General features: G+C 45.6%; 1 protein-coding gene across 7 annotated transcripts in view; it reads right to left on the minus strand.

The window, feature by feature from the left end:
- Positions 1-16573, minus strand: part of Tns3 (tensin 3) — a 266521-nt gene that overhangs the window by 105734 nt on the left and 144214 nt on the right. For all 7 annotated transcript variants that reach the window (XM_048786578.1, XM_015490306.2, XM_048786577.1 and 4 more), the window contains 3 exons: positions 3117-3246; positions 2781-2846; positions 1752-1856 (listed from right to left, as the gene is read on the minus strand). In XM_048786578.1, coding sequence (XP_048642535.1) covers positions 1752-1856; positions 2781-2846; positions 3117-3246 — 301 coding nt within the window. The remainder of the gene's footprint in view (positions 1-1751; positions 1857-2780; positions 2847-3116; positions 3247-16573) is intronic.

The following is a 16573-nucleotide window of genomic DNA, read 5'->3' on the forward strand; positions in this document are numbered from 1 at the left end:
GAAAAGATTAACATTAAACAGAGACATGAGGTGGGAGGGAAAGGGAGAGAAAAGGGAAATTGCATGGAAATGGAAGGAGACCCTCATTGTTACACAAAATTACATATAAGAGGTTATGAGGGGAATGGGAAAAAAAAAACAAGGAGAGAAATGAATTACAGTAGATGGGGTAGAGAGAGAAGATGGGAGGGGAGGGGAGGGGGGATAATAGAGGATAGGAAAGGCAGCAGAATACAACAGTCACTAATATGGCATTATGTAAAAATGTGGATGTGTAACCGATGTGATTCTGCAATCTGTATTTGGGGTAAAAATGGGAGCTCATAACCCACTTGAATCTAATGTATGAAATATGATATGTCAAGAGCTTTGTAATGTTTTGAACAACCAATAAAAAAGAAAAAACGAAAAAAAAAAAAGAACTGGGTTCTGAATGCTTTGTACCAGGAAAGAACTTTCTATATACTTTATACTGAAAGGCTGGCCTCTTCTACAACATCTGCCTGCTGAACCCCCAAACTTCACCTGAGTTTTAATGCCCTCAGAATTCGCTCTCCATCTCTGGGTACCTCCTTTAGTCCAGGTGTATTTGGCATTGTAATAATTCCTTTTGTTGAAATGTCACCCCACATAGTCTAGGAAGGGCACACATTTGGCCAGCACAAGCAAAGTAGTGTCCTGTGATGCCTAGGAACATATGATAGGTGCCCCAGGCACTGGGCAGAGATACCACCTTCCTGAGTCACTTAAAGTTAAGCAATGCACAAGAGTACAACACTGGTGCTATTGCCAACACTGGCTTTTAAATACTGAACATCTGGATACAACTAATTTGAACCAAAAAAAAAAAAAAAGAAAAGAAAAGAAGAAATAATGTCCTTCCCCAAAACAGGACTGATTCTCAGTCAGTGGCTGAGAAAGATGAAAGACCAGAATGACCGAAGGAGCCCTGAGTCGTCTTCTTTGAAATCCACCCCTACTTGCTTCTTTCAATCACCCCAGCAGGCAGCTGTCCTTTCATTCCTTTCCTGCTTCACGGGTTACTTGTGACCCACATTATAATGTTCCATGGATGAACAGAGAGCAATGTAGGTGAGGCAGACCTACAACAATTGACATTACAATGATATAGCCATGAACACCTATATAACAAGCAAACAGAAATAAACTCCAAAAGTCTGTCACTCGCAGGGCCACACAACAGGAGGACAACTGTTTGTGACCATTGCTTGGCATTCCCCACACTCAGGAAGGGAGAGAAGACAGAAACACACACACACACATACACACACACACACACACACACACACATACAAACATCAGGCAAGGAGGCGCACAGTAACCACCATTACCTAATTTCACCAAACCTGATCCTCATGAACACCGAGCACAGTGGTGCATGCCTGTAATCCCAGCCACTCAGGAGTCTGAGGCAGGGGGATCATGAGTCCAGGCCCAGCCTCAGACACTTAGCGAGGTGCTAAGCAACTCAGGAGACCCTGTTTCTAAATAAAATACAAAATAAAAGGACTGGGGATGTGGCTCCGTAGTTAAGCACAGCTGGGTTCAATCCCTGATACTGGGGAGTCGGGGGGACTGCATCACACACAAGGCACAGCTTCTGGGTTTCTGGAAATATGGGGAGATTTTCATCTTCTGAGCAGACAGCAAAGTTTTTCTGAGCTAACTGTAGGAAGGCTGTCTTCTCTGCGCCTCCCTCTCAGCCATACACGGGAGCTAACAGCACGCACCTTCTCCATCTGCACTCAGGTTCTCGTAGGAGTCCCAGCGGATCAATGGGTCTGCCGTGTTGTAGTCCACAATCACTCCGTGGTCATTGTGCAGATGCTCACAGCCTGTAGGGGCACAGCAGGACGTTAGTCCCAACAAAGCCCAGTACTTCTGTCATTCACCTGACCCTGAGGGATGAGGGTAGCTGAGCTGCCGGATTTGAGCATGAAAGTGAAGCTCTGTGTTCACAGTCCCTCTCCAGTCATGCATGGCACTAATCAGAGATGCAGGCACAATTGTTAACAAACTGAACAACAGCTAAAATCTCTCAGTGGAAAGGCAAGGTGAACATCGGTCATTCGTGTACTGTGCCAGACTCTGGTCTCTGAGCACCACTTTGCAACAAGAAGCCCTTGGTGGAGACACAGGGGTGCCTTTGGGTGGCATTCAGTCTCAGAAAGGATGACTTTGAGGCTCTTGGCTCGTAAGTCCATATTCCTGTCTTTAGTCATTCTAAGAATGCCAAGAGGAATTTTAACACACAAGCCTTGCATTTAATAATTCCTGTCTAAATCTGTGACAGTGAGCCTAGAAAAAGGTGACTGTTTTCCAAGTTGTTAAAAGGGAATTAAAACTTTCATGCAAGTGGAATTTTCAATTATCATCTTGATGATAGAAGGTTTGCTTTTTAAAAATGTTTTTACGAAATAGGAGAAATTGTTTTGCACTTAGATATTTGCAGTCTACCGTACTTAAAATTCTCTTCTAAAATATTCATTGTTTGTTGAAGACAAAAGTAAATATTTAGCATAATTTCCCAGGAAATGGAGGGTGGATCCTCAGGAACACCAGTGAGCACTAGAGAGTTCCTGCCCTCCTTGGTGAAGTAGTTTTGGGCAAGTCATGTCACTTCTGGCTCTTACTGACCGAAGTAGGCTTAAGCTCTCTGAACTGCCTCCTCCCCACTGTCCAGTATCCTACTTTTTAAAGTTTAATTACAAACGTTTCCAAGTACTCCTGCTGCCCAAGCATCTTGCCCGGCTACCCACCTTGGATCTTCTCAGGTGTGGCCGAGAAGACTAACTCAATCTTCCCATAGTCTGGAAAACGGTCATCTGAAAAAACACATTTGGAGCTGATGAGCTACAAAAGCAGAGGATGGTTTTCTTCTTGTATTCCAATCAGAGCTGCAATGGAAACACCTCACGGTACACAGCATCCCAATTTCCCTGAACTCTTTTCTACCACAGATCAGTAACAATTAAATTTCGCCAGCAGGCTGAATTTGGGGAGAGGGTTAGGAGGATGCATGCCCACATGAGCAGGGCAAGCTGCTCCATTCCCTGTGACCTCCATATGCTCTGAGGCCACCAGCTCCATCTCACCTTTGCAGGCACTGTCCAGATCCTCCTTTCCAAACACCAGTCCGTAGCCCTGCACAGCCCCAGTGTGAAACTGCAGGCGGAAAATGACATCACGGGTGGCCGAACGATACTTCTTGTGGTAGCATTTCACCTGGTTACAGAGGGGAAGAAAAAACAAGTGACTACTGAGCATAAGAGCATGAAACTAGCAAGGATGATGCTCCACCTGCATTGGTGTGCATGGCATGGGCCCCTCTGAACTGTTGTGGCAAAGAGTTCACATCCACGTGGGCTGGAACTCTGACCCTGGACAAGGGTGTTGGAAGATGCCATGGTGGCATCTCTCACTGCGGCTGCTGCAGTGATGAATCCTTAGGACACCTCCCAAGATCCTTGTGCTGTTTCAAAGGAATCAAAGTCCTGAAACACCAGGGTCTTCAGTCCTCAGGTAGGCCACGCCCAAATAATTGCAGGGCACAAGAATGTGTCATCTGAAGAATAAAATTTGGTGGCCTCTTTATCCTCAATTTTAACAACTGATTGTGATAAAGTTTTTCTTTCATCTAAACTCTATGTTTTGAATTAAGGCCTTTCTGTTTTCACCAAGAGGCAGCAGCTGGGCATTACAGAACAGGGAGGAGCTATAGGGAGAGAGGAAGAGAAATCAAGAGAAAGAGGAGAGATGGCGGAGATGGACAGAGAAACAGATATTTATAGAAAACGATAGAGACAGAGACAAAGAGAAAATATGTGGCATTTAGTTTCCTGTGCCTGAATGTCTGGATGGCCTATAAGTGATCATTTTAGGAGAAACCTTCACAATTACCCTGTTATGATCCGAACTCAGGATGCAATGCCCAGCCATAGATTTTGTGATTTACTAGGTCCCTTGGGTGCTAATTAAGCCCCCTGGGTGGCATGCCAATAAACAGAGTGGAGGGATTATTGGGAGATGGTGAAGACAGCCCACAGCATCATAAACCATCTTTACACCAGGGGCCTCGCCACATTAGGCCACATGCTGTGGGGAGATGGCAGAGATGCTTCACTCAAATGACAGGGGCAAGACTACCTTGCCAAGGTCCAGAGCATTCAGGGTAAACTAGGCTCTCAAATCACAGAGTGTTCAGGGAAGGCACATCATCCCATGGGAAACTGAGAGTGGGAGAGGGTTGGCTACCAGGGCAGCCACTTTTCCTAAAAGAGACTTTTTTGGGGGGAAACAATGGCTTTAAAATAGGACATGCTTCACAAACACAAATGACAAGTAATACAGAAATGTGATTATGAACAGTGACACAGGAGAATGTGCAGGTAACATTCCATCATCCTGTCACCAGGGAAACCATCCCACAGAAGCTAAAGGAAAGGAAGCCCAAGGAGTTTTAGCCCAGGGTGCTGGGAACCGTGACCCCTTGGACAGACCCAGAAGTTGTTTACCGTTCTACTATCTACAAGGAAACAGTACTATAAATAAATGAAAAAAAAAATGTAAATAAGACCTTGGGGGATGTTCCCTGTTGACAAATACAAGCTGAGCATATTTTGCATGATGAGGTGCCGCCAGGGATGTTGTAAATCTGGGTGATGCAGACAGAGACCTGGCTGGAGGAGTTTGCAGCGAGCATATAAGAATTGGGAAGGAATGTGAAGACTTTAACTGGCTTTTCAGCCAAGGCATACTGGCCTCGAATCTTCCTCCTGGTCTGAGAATCTCTGACTCCTTAACAAGGCTCAATCAAAGACCATTCTTGTAGTAATCCTTCCAGAATATTCTGGGAGCATCTTCACCCTTCCTCTGAGCACTCACACCCCACAATCACCACAATGATTGCCCATCAAATGATTTAGGCCTGGATTAAGAGAGAGCTTCTCCCAGCCAGACCGGGTCCTATCCACAACCAACTGGTCTCTAAGGATGACAGCTTCTCTCTCTCTTTATGTCCATTTATTGCCTTGGAAGTAGGGAGTGATCAGGGGATACCAGGGCAGAAAAAGGAAAAAGAGCCCCAATTCAAGCCAGCCTTGCTCTCAAATTTTATAAATAATTAGGAGAAGAAAGATTTGAGAAACAACAAGATCCCAGGAAGCAAACAGTTAGTAAGGGGAGGACACCCAGCCCATTCAGGCATGGAGTCACCTAGAATAGGTGGCCTGTGGGTGAAGCCAGGTGAATATAGGCCCAGGGTGGTCTCCAGGCACAGCTGTGTATGGGGACTATCCATGTGGCCCAGCTTGTTTCTCAGGAGGTATTGTCTACTCTTCCACCTGCTCGGAATTACAGGCAAACTCATTCTATAGCCACCACCTGAGTCTGCATAACCGGTCCCAACCCTGAGCCTCCTGGGAGCCCACCTCTTGGTCCTGCTCACCCTCTCCAGAGCCTAGGATGCCTGCAGTTCCCACTCCTGCTCATCATAGGCAGCTACACACAAACACTGTGACTCATCAAACAGGAATCCCAGATCCCTCCACATGCCAGGAAGGGAGGAAATGCCAGGCACAGGTTTCACCCCAGCAGTTCTGAGTCTCCTGTTTGAAGATTCTAAATTACCACAATACACTGTCTCAAATACTCGTGGGCAAAACAAGGGGAACGTGATCTATCCCTAGACACAAATGCTGCCCAGGACTCCCGGGAGTACCACATAAAGGGTTCTATAGGTATTTGGGGCAATGCCCCCCATCTTACATAATCCCTGCTTCACACTGAACTTCTCATCCATCAGGGGAGGCAACAGCACCCCCTCCGGTCCTCCTGACCAACTCAGGAACTTGGGAAAGGCAGAAACTGCATTATTTTCCCTATCCAGGGAAGAATTTCCCAAATACTGGTTCCTAGTGGCCATCACCAGCAAAACAGGTCAGACCTGGGAATGAAACATCCCAAAAGCTAAGACACCACCTCAATGGTCTCTCTAAGATTACCTCCAGAGGGACCAGTACTTATGCATTACTAATGTCAATAAATAATTGTAGCATCCGTGCCCAGAGATCAGAACTGTATTCATAACACTTAACAGAAAGAACAACACTGCGTTTGACATAGGTCCCAAAGGCCTCCCTTTAAGATATAAGGTAGTGCAAGCACTTTATAAAAGACTGGAGTGAGGGGCTGAAGTCTGAAATTTCCCCCTTCAGCCCTCTGGCTTTAGTAGTTTTATCAACCTGGATCTCTCTAGAATGTTTCTAGAATATGTTCATACTCTGCCTTTGTATTTTAAAATATCTAATTTAGAACAACAATTGCAATCATGATTTCATGGTACGGGAAATAAAATAAGAAATGGCCAACACTGTATCAAGTGACATGAAGCATCTGTCAACATGCTGTCACAGACAGACCCACATGAGTAGCATGTGGGTGCTAATACTGACAGGACAACTTGCTGGGGAGCCCTTCAGAACTTGGGCATGTTGTAGGCTTTGTGGACTTTATATTCTCTGGCTTTCAAATGGATATTGTAACATGGGCTTATTTTGTTATACAGATTAAATGGGCACTACACAAATACAATCTGTAATTCCAAGTATCTGTGACATCAATTACATTTATATGTACAGTCAGTCAGGTCTTTATCTGTGAGTTCCACACCCGCAGATTCAACCAACCACAGACAGAAAATATTTGAGGAAAAAATATACATCTGTACTGAAAATATTCAGACATTTTTCCCTTGTCATTAATCCCTAAATGACACAGTAGAACAACTATTTACATACAATTTACCTTGTATTGGGTATTATAAGTAATCTAGAGATGCTTTAAAGTATACTCAAGTACTGCATCATTTTGTATGGGACTTGAGCATCCTCAGAGTTTGGTAACCACATGAGTCCTGGAACCAGTCCTCTGTAGATACAAAAGTGGTGCTGTATGTATGACTTAAAGGGAATAAGTTTCTGGAAAGAGGTTCTTGGTACTCAAAAATGCCATATGAGTAATTATCTACAAGAGAATTTCTCCATGCAAATTACCCTCCTATTGCCTGACAATGCAATTTGGAAATCTTAGCCTAATCTTAACAGATAAAAGATATGTCTGTGCCCAGCCAGGTGCAATGGTGCACACCTGTAATCCTAGTAGCTCAGGAGGCTGAGGCAGGAGGATCACAAGTTCAAAGCCAGGCTCAGCAACTTAGTGAGGCCCTAAGCAACTCAGTAAGACCCTGTCTTAAAATTTAAAAAAAAATAGGGCTGGGGATGTGACTCAGTGGTTAAATGTCCCTGGATTCAATCCCTGGCATAGCATGCACACACACACATAAAAAGCCTATCCTCTAACTGAAGGTTACCACAATGATAATTAGGCACCAAGCCCTGCTTTGACCTGTCTGCCCTGAGAGTATAGCAAATCTAAAGGCAGCATGTGGAATTCTCATGCAGGGAAGGAATCAATCAGTCAAGTCTTCACAGACAGCCAATAGGTTTGCTTCCTCTTAAGCTTCTACCCCGCCCCCGCCCCTAGCCACTGTGGAGGGGCAGTGCCTATTCAGATCCAACTTCCCTTATATCTTCTAAGTAAAAAAAGCAGGACCCTGAAAGCATTCCCACCAGAAATGAAAGTCACACTCTTGTCCAACTCTGCTGGTGCAACTGCCTTAGGGAGATTTGAGGAGTCTGTATCCTCAGGGAATAAGCTATAACTACAGATTTGAATGTCAAAGATAGATAAACCATCAATCAATCACCTACACCAGGAAGGCCAACAGGAACTGTGGTCTCCCTTGGAGCTGAAAATGCTTTTAAATGGCTACAATATTATAATTCTTGACCTCCACACAATGAAAGGTGAGTGGATACCGGCTGTGAATGAAAACCCAGCTGAGTCATGGTGTTGAACTGACAGAATAGATAAAGAACTGGCCCAGGGCTAGAAGAGTGCTGGTGTAATGAGGGAGAAAGAGTATCACAAAATACAACAGCTATGAACACAACAACCGAGCTCTCCCCTGGGTAAGTCTCAGAGGGATGCTTCCAACTTCCCTGCTATAAGAAACACAAACAGAGGTGCTATGTGTTTCTGCAGCCTCTTGAGGAGGCCTCACCTGTGTTTACAAGCCTGGTCACTGGAGCAAGGTCATGAGGTCAGCAACCATGCCGACAAAATACAAGTGGCCTTCGGTTTGCCCAGTCAGGGGCAGCAAGATGGAGCATGACGGACAGAAAAGTGCTTACAAGCCCTGGACCTGCACACTGAAGCCCAGAGGGGGCAAGCTGAATCAGGCCCATGGCTCCCCGCCAGGTTCCTGCTTGGCTTCTGCCTGTGTGAATTCCTGAGCAGGTTACATAATGATGGAGCTGCCCTCACCAACGCTCTGCCTCCTACCTGACAACAGCATATTCACTGAGCCTCTTGAGGTCCTGCCTTTTTGGAGTAGTGCACTGGAAAATCTGACCTTGAAAGAAAAGTACATTGCAGAGATAGAAGGGATCAGGGGTGCAGCTGAGAAGGGCCAATGGGGACAGCAGGCCATGTGGGGGCCAAGGCAGATGAGAGATCAGTGTCAATTCACTATCACCAAGAATGGCACCATCCACTGATTACTGAAGTCGAAGGAGTAACTCATTTTTCGAACAAGTTTCAATGCAGAGTTCTTCATGAAGAAAGATAAATTTACCTGAACACAATTTGATTTGACAAATTTGACTCACTGAAAGAGAATAAGATGGCTTTTGGAAGGAGGAGGGCAAAGGACTGTGAGCCAGCCTAGGAAGAGACTTTCCACCTTCTATAGCACAGAGGCCACTTAAGAAAATACTCAGAAAGAGAGAGCTGGAGCCTTCAACTGGTAAATCTATCTAGACAGGCACTTTCTGCTCCTCAGGGCCCTTTCTAAGGCATATTATAGCCAAATTCTTCTTGAGAAATGAAACCACCTGTGCACTTGAACCTTACAGAGAAAAGGCCCTGGAACTCATCTCCCCATGTGCAACCTTAAGGTGTGACTTCAGGTTTTGAGTGCAGGTGCACATCAAGCAGTAAGAGGACAAAAGTGAAGGACAGGGAAAGCAAAAGCAGGAGGGCTGCTGTGTTTTATGTGGCTATTTGGGTTCACTTGGAGATGGGGCAAGGCTGGGGAGGAGGAATTGGGGACTGCATTTGAAAACTTCAGAACACCAGAACCAATTCAAGCAGTAGGAAAGGGGAGACTCCTGACACTCTCCAGGGAGCCCTGCCAACAAGGGACAAGACGCAGCATCGTTTCTTCGCTGTGTTGGCCCCGTAGATGGTTTTTACATGAAACAAAAAGCACTGGGGTTTTAAAGCTTCAGCACAACACAGACTCCGTAGACTATGATATGTGCATGACTGTGACACTTAGGCTTCTCCCCTTGAGCCAACTGCCACCACCTGATCTGCCTTGAAGTCACACCCCACAGGACTCTATAAAGAGTCTTTTCCACCCCAATTTGACTTCAGCTCTTAGGTCTCTGCAAAAACCAGTTCTAATTGTGCTAGTTATCTTTATGTTCCTCTTAATGAACAACTAGACTCTAACTCTTGGGAGTAAGTTCTGCGTGTGGCTTACTTCCACATCTACCTTATCACGTTATGTATGCCACAAGCTATGGTCACCAGTGAATGCTGGTGACAAACTATAGCCAAAGATGCAGGGTGACCAATTGCACTTGATTCCACTACTTATCTTACTAAACATTCTAGAATAGGCTTAGTGAACAAAAAGAGGCATTGTGGGCTGAGCTGTATCCTTCCAAATTCACAGGTTGAAGGTCTCAGGACCTCAGAGTGTGACTGTATTTGGAGACAGAGTTCTGCTAAAGATAATTTAGTTAAGATTAAGACCCTTAAGGTGGGCCCTAATGAATTACAACTGGTGTCCTTAAAGGAAGAGATTAGGACTCAAACACAGAGGGATGACCATGTAGAGATAGTGAGAAGACAGCATTTGCAAGCCAAGCAGAGAGGTTTGAGAAGAAACCAAACCAGCCCAGTCTTTGACCTTGGATATCCAGGTTCCAGAAGTGTGAGAAAATTAATTCCTGTCGCCTAAACCATTCAGTCTGTGGCCCTTTGTTAGTGCAACCCCAGAAAAATACAATAAATATACAATTTGCTTCTTAGAGATAGACAACTTACAAACCTCTCAGCTAACCACTTCTGTGGATGGTGCAAGGAAAAATTACTCTCTGTGATGGAAAATTACCCTTCTTAGCTGTCACCCATATCTTTCACCTCCCATCTGATAACACAGCAGAAACAAGTGCAGAGTGTACAAAAAGGAACCATAAACACAGGAAGCATAAATCAAATCATAAAACAAGCCTAAAAATATTCCATGTGAGGAATGAAAAGAGATGCAGGAAGGAAATTATCTTATCAAAAGTTATCTCCTGTGAAAAGCCCAAGAACCTCCTGTTTTGCCAGCATTTCTTCTGGCAACAAATCATGCATGGACGAAGTGCCCCCATGGCATGAAACATTCACCTCTAGAGGGCTCCCAGCTGAACCTTGCACCTGAACTCCAGCTTTCCTCTCCCCAGGTCTCCAGGCTCCTCTGGCTTCTGTTTCGACAGATACATTGGAGAGGCTGCTCCTCTGCCAATCATGCCCATGTCACTCCTGGAGTGGCCATACCCAATCTCAGGGAAGGCCAGCAGCTTCCCGGGAACGTGGCTCACTGGCTTAATGGTTTTCAGAGAACCTGGCTCAGCTGACTTGCTGGGGGTATGACCCTACCCAGTGATCCTCTGCTCCAGCCAAAGGTTCCTAGTATATACATGAGAACTGGGGTATAAGGTGGGAATGACAATGGGCAGGGCATAGCCCTGGCCTCTGACCACGCTTAGTAATTGCAAGCTGCTATCCTTTTGCTTGTGCTTCTCAGACATCACCTGAGTGTCCATTTGTCCTCTGAGGGGCACAATGACGGACTAGAGAGTTCAAAAGTGAGAAGTGAATTGGAGTTTAGAGTCCCTGGGGAGGCAGGGCTCACTGAGTCATCAAATCTGCATAGCAGATAAGATATGGGGCCATAGGGTTGTGGGAGGGGAAAACAAAAGATGTCAAACATGAAGCTCAAGTTTAGAGTGCAGAGGTGGGGGTGGGTGGGGAGTCCCAGCAGAGCTTAAAGTTGGAAAGATGGAGTTGCCAAAGGGCACCCTGGGCAGCTGGTGAATCCTAGTAGGCTAGGACCACAACAATCTGACTCGCAAGTAAGTAAGGGCAGTTGAGAGCCAGCAAGGGATGAGGAGAGCAGGAAGGACAGCAGCCTGGAGAACACCAGGTCAGGGGCAGCTGTGCAGAAGCTAGGGAAGGCTCCTCAGACCTCAGGCTAAAAGTCAGGGAAAGAGAACAGGCTACCAGGGAGAACAGGGCTCACGGGAGAGCACCACAGACCAGGCAGAGGATGATGCCACCATGGCCACCACCAGTAGACAGAGGGACAGGGGACTACTACTGAGCAGAGCAGCAGTTAAAGAGCAGGATATCTTGGCACTGTTTTTTCCTGAGACCTGGTAGGAAAGAAAGGAAATCCAGGGCAAGGTAGGAGGTAAAGGCACCAATGAAAAGCCAGCAGAGGAAGCCACAGTGAGGCACAGAAGAGAATCAGGAAAGTCTGAGACAAGGCAGGAAAGGGGGTGGAGAGGTGATAGCCTCTGTGCAGACTCAGTGTTTGTGTCCCCCTAAAATCCACTCAAAGTGGATCAAAGACCTCAGAATTAGATCAGAAACACTGAAACTACTGGAAGAAAACCTAAGGCAACACTCCCACACATTGGTATAGGCAGCAACTTCCTTAACAAGATTCCTAGAGCTCACGAAGTCCAACCAAGAATCAATAAGTGGGACGAGATCAAATTAAAACACCTCTACACAGCAAAGAAAACAAGAGTGGGAAGAAAGACTTCTATAGAATGGGAGAAAAATTTTGCCAGCTACTATTCCAACAAGGGATTGATATCCAGGATATATTTTAAAAAGTTTAAAAAAAAAAAAAAACCAAAAATTTAACACCAAAAAAGTAAACCAATCAATAAATGGACAAAAGATCTACCTGAATACTTTTCAAAATAAAAAGTACAGATGGGCAGCATATATATAAAAACAACGCCCAACATCATTAGCAATCAGGGAAATGCAAAACAAAACTTACACGGATATTTCATCTCATTCCAGGTAGAAAGAACCCAAATAACAATAGTTGCTGGTGAGGATGAGCAGAGAAAAGATACATTTATGTCTTATGGATATCACTTTTTACAACACTTTAGAAAACAGTATGGAGATTTCTCAAAAGACTAGAAATGGATTCACCATATGACCCAGCTATTTATTCCACTTCTTAGAATTTACCCTAAAGATTTAAAAACAGCATACCATAGTGTTACATGCATAACAGTATTTATTTATAATAGTGCAATTCACAATAGCCAAGTTATAGTACCAGGTAGATGTCCCTCAACAGACAAATGGATAAAGGAAATGTGGTATATATACACAATGGAGTTCTACATAGCCATAAAGAATAATTAAATTAGCCTGGCACAGTGAGACACTAGGCTAGGAGGATCACAAGTACAAAGCTAGCCTCAGCAACTTAGTGAGACCCTATCTTTAAATTTAAAAATATAAAATAAATAAATAAATAGCTGGGAGTGTGGCTCAGTGGTTAAATGCCCCTGGGTTCAATCCCTGGCACCAAAAAAGAAAGAAAAAAAGAAATTAAGTCATTTACTGATAAATGGATAGAAACTGGAGAATGCTATGGTAAGTTAATTAAGCTAGACTCAAAGTTTTCTTTCATGTGCAGAAGCTAGAGAGAGGGAGGAAAAGGGAAAAAAAGGTAAGGAATAATCAAAAAAAGGTAAGGAGATTTCATGAAAATAGAACAATAGAGTAGAGAAAGGATATTGAGACGATGGGAGGAGGGAAGGGCATAGAGAAGTACTGGGGGCATGAACTCTACCAAATAATGCTATGTCCATATACATTATGTACCATAATGAATAATATATATATATATATATATATATATATATATATATATATATATATAGAGAGAGAGAGAGAGAGAGAGAGAGAGATACATATAGAAATATATAAAATTTCATATGTAATAATCCACTTATATCATTATAACACTAATTAAAATAATGATAATAGAAGGGAGATCAGTAGAGCAAGCAGATCAGGGGAGGGAAAAGAGGAGGGAAAGGGAAGGTGCTGGGAAATGAGATTGATCAAATTGTTATGTGCATAAATGAATATGATATAATGAATCCTTCTTTTGTGTATAATTATAAGGCACTGATAAAAAATTTAAATCTACGTGATGACATCTTCACACCCAAAGTGATAGTATTGGGAGGTGGGGGTTTGGGGAGGTGATGAGTGAAGAGATTGGGTCCCTCAGGAATGGCATTAGTACCCCTATAGAAGGGACCACACAGAGCTGCTTCACCCCTTTCACCACATAAGGCACAGGGAAAGGAGCTATTTATGAGTCACAAAGGGGGTCCTCACGGGACACTGAATCTGCAGCACCTTAACCTTGGATTTCTAGCTAGAGAAATCAATTCCCGTTACTACAGGTCACCCAGTCTGTGGTGTTCTAAAAAAGCAACCTAAGCAGAGCAAGCTGGCCTGGAAGACCACCAAGAAGAGAGGGTGGGCCCCTTACTCAGAAACACCCAACACCAGCAAGAATCTTTTGTCCTGATAAAATGTCCACCCAAGATTCATGTTCAAGTTCAAGTGTGAGGTTGTTCCAGAAGATGCCCAGGCTAGATGGTGAGTCTGGTTCTCACCTTCACAACTACTCTAACCTGGGCTCAGGTGAGGCTTTCACCTGGCCCTCTCCCCACCAAGGCTGTCCCTCTGAGTGCCTCACAGTCAGTGGAAATCCCCAGAACAGGCCCAACTCACTCCTAGGATTACCTGGAACACTCTACCACCACTACCATTACCCGCCTTCTGCTCCCTGAAATGCTCCACATCTGACTATTCCAGTTCTCGAACATCAGCATTGTCCTCAGTAGTGCCACGTCCTCATGGGGGCTGTCCCACTACCCTGCGCCTTGCATGAAGTCTGCACCTCTCCCTTCTGAGAATCCACTTGTGGGAAATGGCACACAGAGCTTTGGGGACTCCTCACCCCAGGCCAGGACCACACAAGCCCCAAGTGCTATGAAGAGTGGAGATGACCTTTCCATGATGCTCCAGCCATGCTCACATCTGACATTCCTGCTGACTCAGCGCCTTGCTCACTGCAGGCCTCAGCCTCTCTCTGCTGACCAAGAGCTTCTCTAGAGGCCACATCAACGAATGCTAGCTGGTCTGGCCCTCCTAACCACAGCCTGAGCTTCAGAGGGTCTCTGCTCCATACCAAGTGGACTCACAAGTTTGACTCCAATTTTTGCAACAATTTCAAATAATCACTGCTTCCAAAGTAGTTGCAGACTGACTCTTTAGTTGTTGGATAACAAACCACTTAGGAACAAATAGTTGTGAGCCACTGACACAAGAACAGAGCTGCCTTGCTGTGACCTCTGGGTGCCCAGCAGGCATCATTTTTCATCCAAGGTCACGCAGCAACACCAACACACAGGACGGTACTTTCCTGAGCTAGAGCAGCACCTAGCTCCCTCAGCTCCCTGGACACCCAGGAACTCTACCAGGATGGGGCACATCTACCAAGCCCTGGCACATCCACCAGAGAACGCCTCCCACCCACCCAGGTTCCTCTCCTCCTCTGCCCCGCCTACTTTGTTCCTGGATCTGCCTCACTAATCAAGTGCCAAATGCTGCCTCCACCCACAGCCTCCACCTCCCTAGACAGGCTCCTTGTAGCCTGCTCAAAGCCACGTTCCAGTGGCCACAGCCAGGCACATGTGATATTTACTGAGACCTCATGCTTGGGTTGCAGTGCCCACTACAGGGAGGGACAGGGCTGGAATGCAGTTCAGTGGGAAGAGGTTCATGGTGAAGAAGCAGAGGGAAAAGTCAGTGTCCATCCACCCATAAAGTCAAGCCATGGTCTCTCTGGTTGTGACAATGGCTTGTGATGTTTCAGCCTCATGTGGCATGGCCTTCACCCTCTGTCATACACTGTCCTGGAAGATTTATGTGGGTTCACACATTTCATCCGCACAAACCTAAGTGTGCTCCTCACTGAGCAGAAGTCCACGTTTCCCAAAAGAGAACTATGCAAGAATTCCTGTCCAAGATGTTTAATTTCCTCACAACACCAGACGTCCTAGCAAAGGCATAAGACCCCTACGGACACCATGAAGCCAAGAAGTTGCGTCCTCTGTTGGTAATACTCTTCCAGCCCAGCACCTTGATGCCCAAGTCACAGGTCATATCCAACTCAATCCTCACCCAAACTGCTCTGCCTCAACCTACAGTGGCCCCCGACCTGGGCTACAGAGCAGCTGCAGGTCCTCTTTAAGGAAAAACAAACAAACAAACCCACGTCTTCACCAGGATCCTCCAGGACAGAGTCACTGTGCTCCTCCCTTCCTTCCTGTGCCTAGGGCTAAGCCCATAGACCCGAAAGAGGACAAAATGTTCCAAAAAAGACTATTGGGTAAAAAAATCACAGGGAGAAAAAGAGAAAATGGAAGTGAAGACAGACAAGAGAATGAGAGTAAAGAAAAGGAGGAGAAGAGAGAGAGGAAGGAGGATGGGGAAGAAGGGAAGGATAGGGAAAGGGGAGTGGCAGTTGGCATCGCAATTAGACTGGTCTGCCCACAGGTCTCAGAAGACCTTGCAGCCACTAGCTCAGGAGCATCTGAAGAGAAGCCTTGCCCTTGTTCTAGGAAGTGGCGAGGGGCAGAGAGCCATACATCCTAGCCTGAGAGTCACCCTCCATATCATAGCTTTGGTTACCTTCCGTGGGTCATCCTAAAGGGACGTGGCTTTAACAACGAATCCCTGCAGACAGGGAGCTGCCCCCTGGAAAAGCCAACTCCAGTCCCCCCACAAACCTGTATGGCAGACAGGATATGATGACAGGCAGATGTCAATCCTACCCCACCAGCCTCTCCTGTTCTCTTCTTTAAAGCTGGAACACTGGACCCCATTCCAGAGTTAGAGACAGGTTAGAGCCACAGCTGGTAAAGCCTGATTTAGCTGACACAAAGCAGTCCTCAATTAAGGCTCACACTCCTATAATCCCAGCTGCATGGGAGGCTGAGGCAGGAGGATCGGAAGTTCAAGTCTAGCTGGAATAACTTAGACCGTCTCAAATAGAAAGGGCTATGGTTGTAGTTCAGCGGTAGAGTTCCCCTAGGTCCAATCCCAAATACTGAAATAAGTAAATAAATAAATAGCTCGGCCCCTTTGCCCAACGATTGCAGGTGTCCTAAAGCCAGGGCCAGCATTGCACACCTGGACAGAAGACATGAAGCAGCACATGGTGGGGAGAATCTCTCTCCTCCTCCTCGCCCTGCCCCTCTCTACTAACCCCAGGGCAGCAGGGAGGCTGCACTGCACTCCAATCACAGGCTTT

This window comes from Marmota marmota, unplaced genomic scaffold (genome assembly GCF_001458135.2).
Source record: "Marmota marmota marmota unplaced genomic scaffold, marMar, whole genome shotgun sequence".
Classification (NCBI taxonomy): Eukaryota; Metazoa; Chordata; class Mammalia; order Rodentia; family Sciuridae; genus Marmota; species Marmota marmota.